General features: G+C 44.9%; 1 protein-coding gene across 3 annotated transcripts in view; it reads left to right on the top strand.

The window, feature by feature from the left end:
- Nucleotides 1–1,350: 1,350 nt before the first annotated feature.
- Nucleotides 1,351–12,242, top strand: part of GRAMD4 (GRAM domain containing 4) — a 241,629-nt gene continuing 230,737 nt past the window's right edge. The window contains exon 1 of one of the 3 annotated variants that reach the window (XM_077469837.1): nt 1,351–1,629. In XM_077469837.1, the coding sequence (XP_077325963.1) occupies nt 1,601–1,629 (29 nt within the window). In that variant the 5' untranslated portion in view covers nt 1,351–1,600. The remainder of the gene's footprint in view (nt 1,630–12,242) is intronic. The other 2 variants (XM_077469835.1, XM_077469836.1) reach the window with 2 other exon arrangements.

Below are 12,242 nucleotides of genomic sequence, written 5' to 3' on the forward strand. Positions count from 1 at the left end.
CTGTTAACGGCGCATGCGCCGTAGACAGCGACGCACAGGCGCACTGGGCAGGCCGCAGATCGCGGCGATATGCCTTGAGTGTCGGCTCCCGTGTGCATGCACGGGAGTGACATCATCGTGGCTCCGGCGAATCACAGCGCCGGAGCCGCGAGACCCGGAAGTCGCTCTGGGATACATGGCAGCGGCGAAGAGGAAGACGGAGGACCGCTTCGGGGGCTTCGTTCTCAGGTAAGTTATTCATTATAAATTTGACTTTACTTCCTCTTTAAAGTGGAGGGCCACCCTGAAAAACAAAAATACATTAAAAATCAGTAAAAAAAAAAATGATTTTTTTTTTTTAAACTTACCAGAAATGCCTGTTGCTAGGCATATTGTCCTAATCTGCCTCTTCCTCCTCCGCGGTGATCTTCGCTCTTCTCTCCTCCGTGTGGCGTCTTCTGGGTAATGGGGCACTGTGTGTCCCAGAACACAGCGCGCCCCATTCACAAAGCGCTGCGCGACTCGTGCATGCGCAGTAGGAAACGAGCAGTGAAGCTGCAAGGCTCCACTGCCTGTTTCCCTTCGCTGAAATGGCGGCGCCGGGACCCGAGAGCCGAGGGACAGGTCAGGCTCGGGCGACCGACATCGCAGGCGCCCTGGACAGGTAAGTCTGCTTATTAAAAGTCAGCAGCTACAGTGTTTGCAGCTGCTGACTTTTAAAAAAAATTTTTTAAAGCTGGCTCTCCTCTTTAAGGCAGCGCTGGAAAATAATGGTGGCCACACAAAATATTGGCACTTTGGGCCTGGTTTGTACATTTTCACTTGGCTGTGTGTTGAATTATTTTGAGGGGACAGCAAATTGACACTGTTATACAAGCTGTACACTCACTACTTTACATTGTAGCAAAGTGTCATTTCTTCAGTGTTGTCACATGAAAAGATATAATATAATATTTACACAAATGTGAGGGGTGTACTCACTTTTGTGAGGTACTGTGTGTGTATATATATATATCTATATATATATATAGATATATATCTATATATAGATATATATATATATCTATATATACACACGTATGTGTGTTTGAGCTTTGGGGTGCACACCCTAATGTAATGTGCTGCGCACGCCTATGCCGAAGCTATAGCCCTGGGCGGGTGACACCTGAGTATTGCGGAGCCTCTTCTCCCTCACCGTCACCTCATCAGGGAAGTGAAGAGGACAGCTCTGCTCAGATATCTGAGAAGCGCGAGCGAGGCGAGCAGGACACGTGCACACTGAGCCACGGCCCAGCCAATAGGAAGAAGGCTGCATTAAAAATAGAGCGAAGGGCCAGTAATGGGCGGACCTGTGTGTCTGGCGCTGCTGGTTTGCGTACTGTAGTGACGTCACCCCCAGCAGTGAGCAGGCAGCGGGTTCGGTGCCCGGCTCAGTCAGTCAGTAGGCGGAGGGGGCTAGTAGGAAAAGGGAGGCGGCGGGGACGACGAGGAGGAGATAAGCGGCTCCTGTGCGTGCGAGGCGGGGGCCGAGAGCTGGGAGCAGCGCACCTCACTCTGTCGCTGGATTGTAAAGGAAGAAGCGACGGGCTGTGCTCTGTGCCGGGGAGAAGGAGCAGCTTGGATGAAAGTTTGCTCGGATTTCGGTCCAGGGTAAGGAAGGCCTATCATTGGCTCCCGTCTTCTCTGCCCCCCTCCCCCCCAGGGGTTAATGAGGAGCTAGACTGCAGATTATTATTCTAGTCTCCTGTCATCTCTCACCTGTGTGTGTCATCCTCATCCTGACCCATCTCTCACCTGTGTCATCCTCATCCCGACCCATCTCTCACGTGTGTGTGTCATCCTCATCCCGACCCATCTCTCACCTGTGTGTCATCCTCATCCCGACCCATCTCTCACGTGTGTGTGTCATCCTCATCCCGACCCATCTCTCACCTGTGTGTGTGTGTCATCCTCATCCCGACCCATCTCTCACCTGTGTGTGTGACTGCATGACCTCAATTATTCATCACATAAACATTGTCTGCTCCGGTGTCACCTCTCCTCCTTCTCATTGTTATTGTGCCATCTGATCACCCCCATCACCTGTGTCCTGGTACTATCACTACTCCACATCCAGCATTATTATTGTATCATCTACTTACCTTCATTGCCTGTGTCCTACTACTAGGACTACTCCAACCCCATGCACCCCTATATGTCCAGATCCAGCATTGTTATTGTATCATCTACTTCCCATCACCTGTATTTTACTACTAGGACTACTCCAACACCACACCCCACATCCAGCATTGCTATTGTATCATCTACTTCCCTTCAGCACCTGTGTTTTTACTACTAGGACTACTCCAGATCCAGCATTGTCAATGTGTCATCTACTTCCCTTCATCACTGGTGTCCTACTACTAGGACTACTCCAGATCCAGCATTGTCAATGTGTCATCTACTTCCCTTCATCACTGGTGTCCTACTACTAGGACTACTCCAGATCCAGCATTGTCAATGTGTCATCTACTTCCCTTCATCACTGGTGTCCTACTACTAGGACTACTCCAGATCCAGCATTGTCAATGTGTCATCTACTTCCATTCATCACTGGTGTCCTACTACTAGGACTACTCCAGATCCAGCATTGTCAATGTGTCATCTACTTCCATTCATCACTGGTGTCCTACTACTAGGACTACTCCAGATCCAGCATTGCTAATGTATCATCTACTTCCATTCATCATCTGTGTTCTGCCACTACTCAAAACCCACACACCCCTATATGCCACATCCAGCATTATTGTATCATCTACTTCCCTTCATTGCCTGTGTTCTACTAGTATTACTCCAGATCCCTCTTTTATTGTATTATATACTTCCCTTCATCACTGGTATCCTACTACTAGTACTACTCCAGATCCAGCATTGCTAATGTATCATCTACTTCCCTTTATCACCGGTGTTCTACTACAAGGACTACTCCAGATCCAGCATTGCTAATGTATCATCTACTTCCCTTCATCACCGGTATCCTACTACTAGCACTACTCTAACCCCACACTTGGCTCTACTCCACATCCAGCATTGTTATTGTATCATCTATTTCCCATCACCTGTGTTCTACTAGAACTACTCCAACCCCACACGCATTGATAGGAGTTAGGTTTTTCTTAGCAAAACCCTCTCCTGCATGTATGCTTGAGCTAAGGGCAGATGGATTCCTGGAAGTAAATGCTACATGAATCATCTGCCCTTACTCAAGATGGCCACAGCCAGAAATGCTAGGGGATGGTTTTTTATTTTTTTGTGATTTCTCAACAGAATAAAGCATGGAGACGTGGATGGGGGAGTTTGGTTTGATTATTAAAAATTAATCAAAGTGATTGTAAACAATCGCCTTGTAAAACAACCCATTAGGTTTAAAATAGAAATGAAAGGCAAAACATTTTTGTATAGATATAAAAAGCATTATAAATACTTTTTTTTTTCCCCCCCTTTTTTTTTTATAAGCGATACTATTCCCTCTGTTCTCAACTGCATAAGAACTGGAGGGAGGGGAAACAGCATCACACTGAGCTTCCCAGTGATAAGCTGTGCAGTGGGGTGTGTTAGTACAAGTCTGATCATTGAAGGAGAGCACACTGGGTTCCCAGCATAGCTAGAGAACTGACCACGGTGGGCTCTCCTGCTTAGTGTAGTCCGTTTTTTTTAATAGGAAATCAGAGGGGACTGTCAGGAACACCAAGGAAGCAATACAAAGAGAACAGGATACTTTGTCATACATGTACATTGTACAGCAGCCACATATCAATAATATGAAGTGTTGGGGAACAAATGCCTTAAAGTGGTTGTTAAGCCACTATAATCTATTCATGCCATCCCCTCTGTTATATAACAATGTGTCCCTGTGTTATATAAAAAAAATGCAGATTATACCTTATATCAGAGCTTCTCCCAGCGCCCACGTTACTCCTCGCTCTCTCCTCTCCCCAGCTGACGGCTATAGCAGGCACTCCTGCTAACGTCAGCCAGAGAGGAGGGAGCTGAGGAGTCACGTGAGCGCTAGGAGACACTCTGATACAAGGCATAATCTGCATTTTCTTAAATTGGATCAGACACTGGGACACACATTGTTATATAATAGAGGGGATGTCCTGAATATATTCTAGTTTTTAAAGAAGCAGGAGGGGAGGAGGCGGACACTATCACGTGCAGATGGCGAATGACAGAGCCACGTAACCTGACCACGGTGTCAGGGTTCAGCAGCCATGATAAACTGTGGTCAGTTTACATGGGGGAGGGCAGGATCAGCCAGGTATTATTATTATTATTATTATTATTATTATTATTATTATTATTATTATTATTATTTATATATATATTATTTTTTTTTTTTTTTTTTTTTTTTTTTTTTTTTTTTAGGTGATACAGGGGGCCAAATTACACAACACAAACACTGTGCTGTATAACATGCTTTAGGGGAACAGGAGCTACTATTTTTTTTATTTTTGGGTAACAAACACTTTAAATAGTGTTTTTGGTGCTCAGATGCAGTGAAGCTATGCGTTAAGTGTCTTTCTGTTTATTGTCCTCTTCTTACCTGTGTTCTACTACAATGAGTACTCCAACTCCACACTGAGCTGTCTCCACAGCCAGCATTGTTTTTTATAAGGGTCATCTGCTTCCTATCATCTGTGTCTCGGTACTAGAACTACTCCAGCCCCACTATGAGCTGTACTCCCAGATCCAACTTTTGTTATTGTATGATCCACTTTTCATCATCACCTGTACTCCAGCCCCACACTGAGCTCCAAGTCCAGATTTAGCACTGTTATTAAGTGTCATCTGCTTCCTTTCACATGTGTTCTACTACTATGACTAATCCAACTCCGCACTGAGTTGTACTCCCAGATACAGCAATGTTATTTTACGATCTGCTTCCCCTCACCTGTGTACTAGGACTACTCCAGTCCTACAGTGAGTTGTTTGACCAGATCCAGCATTACTATTAATTGTGATCTGCTTCACATCACCTGTGTTCTACTGCTATAAATACTCCATCCTCACTACGAGCTGTACTCCTAGATCCAGAATTATTATTAATGGCACTTGTGTCCCATCATCACCTGTTCTGATACTACTCCAACTTTATTATGGGCTTTACTCCCAGACCCAACATTGTTATTGTGTGATCTTCTAATTCTATGACTACTCCAGCCTCAGTATGAGCCGTGCCTCCAGGTACAGCTTTATTAAGTGTGATCTGCTTCACATCGCCTGTGTCCTAGCACTGTGACTACTCCAGCCTCACTATGCGCTGTACTCCCAGATCCAGCATTGTTAATATTGTGTGCTGCTTCCCACTGTTACATTTTTGTATTAGTACTCCAGCCTCATATTGAGCTGTGTTTCTAGGTGCATCATTGTCATGAATACCTGTAATCTGCTTCCCATCAATTATGTCCTAGTAGTTGGTGTATTTCAAACATCTTAACGGTACTTCAAGAAGCACTTTTATTAAAGGAAATCAATGGTCACAGCATACATTTTCATTTTAGAACATCCGCATGGAAATGAACAATACAGATAAATATTTCTGAGATTTGGTGTTTACAAGTTAAAAACAGTGTTTATTTTTTATTTTTTTATTTTCCTTTTTTTTTATTTTTTTTGTTTTTTTGCTGGAAAATTATTTAGAACCCCCAAACATAAAAAATAAAAGTATGTAGTACTGACCCCCAAAGGAGCTGCTGGTTTGAATTGGGCCTGCACTCTACCGAGAAACCCCACTAACTTGACTCTATCCCCTTGACACAGCTGTGGTGCAATGTAATACAGTACAATATAAGATAATGCAAAGTACCTGTATTATACCCATAGGATCCACTGGCTCCACCTGGTGGGGGGAAAAAACAGTACGCCACACAACTTGATACTTAGCCAGAAATATTGTTTACTGCAAAATATTTAGACAGGTGATTACAGAAATTGTGCTGTCATCCCAACGTAGGACGACAGCACAGTATATTTCAATATAAAAACAATAGTGTATATGTGTGTGTATATAGATATAGAGAGAGAGAGATGGGAGCTCCCCCTACTGTTAAAGGCTAAATATGAGATCTCACTTAAAGTACTTTATCTGGGGTCTTCTTTCTTCGCTAGCTAAAACTCACTCCTTTATTTGTAATCCAAAGAAAATGGAGGATTAAGCTGAAGGGCTCCTGGTGTAACTCCAGTAACTTATCTACAACCTTTGAGGCGCCAAGGAAGATAGGCCTCAAGCCTGCTCAGTGTCCCTTGCTTTGCTACTCCTCCGTGGAACCACAGATTCCAGCGAGGCCTGTATGTGAGTCTAACTGCGTGCAAATGTTAACAAACGGTGGGCCGTAACTCGCTCACCAACTGGATCGGAGTTCCATGTTATCACTTTAGTCCGGTGACTGTAGCTTGCCTCTCAGTCAGCTGGGACAGACACACTGTATCGCTACACTGAATGAATCCGGTTCTCTGATTCTCTGCTGAGTGTTTCTGGACCTTCTCAATCCGGTCCCCGTCTCTCTGGCTGCATCAGGTCACTTCACAACCGAACAGGCTGAAGTTCCGCGATGGCTACAGGCTCGCTGTCTCCGGGAAGCCTCCCCACAGATCCGCACAGGCAGGCAACGTGATCTCAAGAGACCAAAAATGTCTGCTCGGGTCCCTTTCATCCCCTACCCAGAATGCACTGTCTAAGTGTTCATGGGTAGGTCACACAGACTCCTGGGTAACAAGGTCAACCTTCTCAATCACAACAACAGTTACTTCCTGTACAAGTCTAGGTTCTTGAGGTAAAGATATACAGGTGCGTTACCCATATTTGGTCACTAGATGGCTCTGGTAGGAACCACAGTAATGTCCATTAACCACTTGCTGGGCACTTAAACACCCTTCCTGCCCAGACCAATTTTCAGCTTTCGGTGCTCTCACACTTTGAATGACAATTACTCAGTCATGCAACACTGTACCCAAATGAATTTTTTTGTCCTTTTTTTCCCCACAAATGGAGCTTTCTTTTGGTGGTATTTGATCACCTCCTGGGGTTTTTATTTTTTGCGCTATAAATGAAAAAAGACCGAAAATTTTGAAAAAAAACCCCCCATATTTCTTTGTTTCTGTGACAGAATTATGCAAATTATTAATTTTTTTTCATAAATTTTGGCCACAATTTATACTGCTACATATCTTTGGTAAAATAACCCAAATTAGTGGATATTATTTGGTCTTTGTGAAAGTCAGAGAGTCTACAAGCTGTGGTGCGAATCGCACAAAATTGATCACATCTGATGTACTGGTGGCCTATCTCGCTTCTTGTGACCCGAACAAGTCAGGAAAGTACAACTACCCCCCAAATGACCCCTTTTTGGAAAGTAGACATTCCAAGGTATTTAGTAAGAGGCATAGTGAGCTTTTTGATGTTGTCATTTTTTCCCCACAATTCTTTGCAAAATTTAAGATTTTTCATTTTTTTTTTCTCCACAAAATTGTCATTGTAATAGGTTATTTCTTTCACGTGGCATGTGTATACCACAAATGACACCCCCCAAAAATTCTGCTACTCCTCCTGAGTATTACAATACCACATGTGTGGGACTTTTTCACAGCCTGGCCACATAGAGAGGCCCAACATGCAGGTAGCGCCATCATGTGTTCTAGGAACATAAATTGCACATCTAACTTGTTGACTATTTATTACACTTTTGAAGCACCAGGACAATGACACGTGGCACTGATGACACGTGGCACTGAAGATACGTGGCACTAATACGTGGCACTGACAGATGGCACTAATACGTGGCACTAATACGTGCCACCGATGACGCGTGACACTGATGACAGATGGCACGTGACACTGACAGGTGGCACTGATGACAAATGGCACTGATACGTGGCACTGATGACAGATGGCACTAATACGTGGCAGTGATGGCACTGGGGACAAATGGCACTGACAACTGGGGGCAGGTGGCACTGGGGGCAGGTGGCACTGGGGGCAGGTGGCACTGGGGCGGATGGCACTGCTGGGGGAGGATGGCACCTTTTTTTTTTTTTTTTTTTTTTTAAACTCAAGGCAGAACGGCTGCCGCTGCAGCCGTTCATCTCTTCCCCTCTCACACTGTCTGTGTGAGGAGGGAGAGCGGCGCTGAGAGATGATCTCATATGTTTACATATGAGATCATCTCCCATTGGACACGCTGTGATTGGCCGTTTACAGCGATCTGTGTTTGCCTGTCCCCGGGGGACACGGCGAACACAGAACTTCCGCGATGCGCGCCCGTGCTGGCGCGCATTGCGGAAGTAAACAATAGGACGTCCAGGGACGGCCACCCGGACGAACGCGCCTGCTCTACGGCCGTCATTCGGCTATAGGGCGGGCGCGAGGTGGTTAAAGTATACATAAGCACATCAATGGGCAAGGATGTCAGCGCTACATGTATAACACCATAGAGAATAAAATGGCAGTTGTCTTACAAGCACACTTTTTTTTTTTTTTTTTTTATTAAAAAAAAAAAGACAACAGTAAAATTAGCCCAATTTTTATTTTTTATTTTCCTTTTTTTAAAATTGTATTATATATTGTGAAAGATGATATGCCGAGTAAAATGATACCCAACATGTCACGCTTCAAAATTGCACCTATTCGTGGAATGGGGACAACATTTTACTCTTAAAGAAAATCTCCATAGGCAACATTTACAAAATTCCACAAGTTGCATGTTTTGAGTTAAAGGTCTAGGGCTAGAATTATTGCTCTCCCTCGAACGATCGCGGCGATACCTCACGTGTGGTTTGAACACCCTTTTCATACTCTACTCATTATGTGTTTTTTTTCTTGTCTTTATTTTATTTTTTTATTTATACACTGTTTCTTTAACCACTGGGCACTTAAACCCCCTTCCTAACCAATTTTCAGCTTTTGGTGCTCTCACACTTTGACAATTTACTCAGTCATGCAACACTGTTAAAAAAAAAAAAAAAAAAAAAAAAAAAAAAGTCACTTTAACCACTTTCAGACCGAACCAATTTGCTGGTCAAAGACCAGACCACTTTTTGCGATTCGGCACTGCGTCGCTTTAACTGACAATTGCGCGGTCGTGCGACGTGGCTCCCAAACAAAATTGACGTCCTTTTTTTCCCACAAATAGAGCTTTCTTTTGGTGGTATTTGATCACCCCTGCGGTTTTTATTTTTTGCGCTATAAACAAAAATAGAGCGACAGTCTTGGAAAAAAACGCATTATTTTTTACTTTTTGTTATAATAAATATCCCCCAAAAATATATAAAAAAACATTTTTTTCCCTCAGTTTAGGCCGATACGTATTCTTCTACATATTTTTGTTAAAAAAATCGCAATAAGCGATTGATTGGTTTGCGCAAAAGTTATAGCGTTTACAAAATGGGGATAGTTTTATAGCATTTTTATTAATAATTTTTTTTTTTTACTAGTAATGGCGGCGATCTGCGATTTTTTATTGTGACTGCGACATTGTGGGGGACCCATCAGACATTTTTGACACATTTTTGGGACCATTGTCATTTATACAGTAATCACTGCTATATAAATGCAGTGATTCCTGTGTAAATGACACTGGCAGTGAAAGGGTTAACCAGTGGGTGGCAGTGTAGGGGTTAAGTGTTCCTAGGGGTGTTACTAACTGTGGGGGGGTTGGGCTTTCATTTAGTGTACACTGATCTCTGCTCCAATCACATGGAGCAGAGATCAGCGTCACTAGTTGCTAGGCAGAATGGAAAAATGTTGTTTACACAGCATTTCCTCCATTCGGCCGCTCCGTGAGACGATCGCGGGGATGCCCGCGGCGATCGGGTCCCGCGACCGGACTGACGGGGGTCCCGACCAGCGCGGGAGTGCGGCGCGCTCCCGATGGCAGGGCGGCATCGAATATTGGATGTACCTGTACGCCAATATGCCTGCCCGTGCCATTCTGTCGACGTACATCGTCGTGCGCTGGTCGGGAAGTGGTTAATGTAAACATCCCTTGTAATAGAAAAAAAGCATGCTAGGACCTCCCTAAATAGGAGATCTGGGGTCAAAAAGACCTCCGCTCTCATATTTACACTAAAATGCAATAAAAAAAAATATGAAATGCCATTTGAAGAAGAAAAATGTCCTTTTTTTAATAGCTATGGGTGAAGTGACGTTTTTGACATCGCTTTAGCCCTGCAATGATATGGAGACGGGTGGGGGCCATCTTCCCCCTCACTTGTCTCCATACCTAACAACAGGGAGAAGAACACAATCGCCTCCCCCGCTACAGATGGCTCCGGTAGGCAGCGGAGGGCACCAAAGTGCGGCGGGAGGGGGGTCCTCTCCCGCCACTGATAAAAGATCCTGCTCCGAATCCGCTGCAGAGACCACTTTTATCTGAAAGCAGACCACCCGCTGAAGAACAGGATACTGGGATTATGGCAACTAGCTGCTGCCATAACAATGATATCCTTCTTCAAAGTAGCAACGGAAAACGATGGTGGGCGGTCCGTATGTGGTTTAAAAAAAAAAAAAAAAATAAAAAAAAAAAAACTTTTCATGTTGCGAGTTATGCTTAGCTTCTGGCTATCCTTCTACTACCTCCTGGGTTCCCTGTATGTTTTGCTGGTAGCTTTGAATTTTTAACTACATATCCCATGGTACTTTGCTGCCTGCAAGCAGTAATTCTGTACTGACCCCTCCTCCTGAAACTCTCAGCACCCCGTAGTACAGGAGGCAGGCTTTTTGAAATGTGTGACACAGCAGTACCTATCAACAAGACATGGTGAAAAGGTTTCACAGAATTACAGGAGGTAAATGTGTGGAGATCTAAATGTTTACAAACTTCTAGATTGTTTAGAGTAATAGGAGTAGGCCAGAAATGAATAAAGTGCAGTGTGGAAACGAATATAGGGTTTAAAATTGTGACCATAGATTCTTTATGTCCTAGTGGTAAGTCTACTCCAGCCTCCGTATGCTCTGTGCTCCCAGATTCGGCATCATCATCTTCATCGTGTGCTGCCTGAGTGCCTTTTGCTCAGTGTGCCCTTCTGAAGATGAGTAATAACCTCCCCCTTTTTTTTTCTCATTCGCTGTTCATTTCTAGAACAATGTTTAACCACTTGCTTACTGGGCACTTAAACCCCCCTCAGTCCCAGACCAATTTTCAGCTTTCAGCGCTGATGCACTTTGAGTGACAATTACGCGGTCATACAACACTGTACCCAAATGAAATTTTTATCATTTTTTTTCCCACAAATAGAGCTTTCTTTTGGTGGTATTTAGTTACAGCTCGGAGTTTTATTTTTTGCTAAACAAACAAAAAAAGATGCAAAAAAAAAAAATCATGTTTTAATAGTTTGTTATAAAATTTTGCAAACGGGTCATTTTTCTCCTTCATTGAAGTGCGCTGATTAGGCGGCACTGATAGGCTGCATTGGTGGGCACTGATAGGCTGCATTGGTGGGCACTGATGGGCTGCATTGGTGGGCACTGATGGGCTGCATTGGTGGGCACTGATGGGCTGCATTGGTGGGCACTGATGGGCTGCACTGGTGGGCACTGATGGGCTGCACTGGTGGGCACTGATGGGCTGCACTGGTGGGCACTGATAGGCACAGATAAGGCGGCACCGATGGGCACAGATAAGGCGGCACTGATGGGCAAAGATGGGCACAGATAAGATGGCACGGATGGGTGGCACGGATAAGTGGCACGGATGGGTGGCACGGATGGGCACTGATAGGTACCACAGATAGATGGGACTGATGGGCACTGATAGGTGGCACTGATGGGCGGCACTGCTGGGCACTGATGGGCGGCACTGCTGGGCACTGATGGGCGGCACTGCTGGGCACTGATGGGCGGCACTGGGGTGCAGCACCTTTGAGGCAGATTGGGTGGCACTGTGGGTGGCACTGTGGGTGGCACTGTGGGTGGCACTGTGGGTGGCACTGTGGGCACTATGGGCACTGACAGGGGGCACTGACGGGGGGCACTTACTTTTTCTTTTATTTTACTTCAGGATGGCACTGCGGGAGGCAGGTGGGCACAGGCAGGTGGCAGGTGGTCCCTTGTATTGATGGCCGTGATCGGGACTGATGTCCCGATCACGGCCGCCGGTGATCGGCTTTTTTTTTCTCTCAGCGCGAGGAGGAATAATAGCCGATTACCGGCTCCGTTCTATCACATGATCAGCTGTCATTGGCTGACAGCTGATCACGTGATAAGGGGTCGGGATCAACCCCTTACA

Source organism: Lithobates pipiens, unplaced genomic scaffold, assembly GCF_037356315.1.
Source record: "Lithobates pipiens isolate NorthernLeopardFrog02 unplaced genomic scaffold, aLitPip1_a1.2 Scaffold_8, whole genome shotgun sequence".
Classification (NCBI taxonomy): Eukaryota; Metazoa; Chordata; class Amphibia; order Anura; family Ranidae; genus Lithobates; species Lithobates pipiens.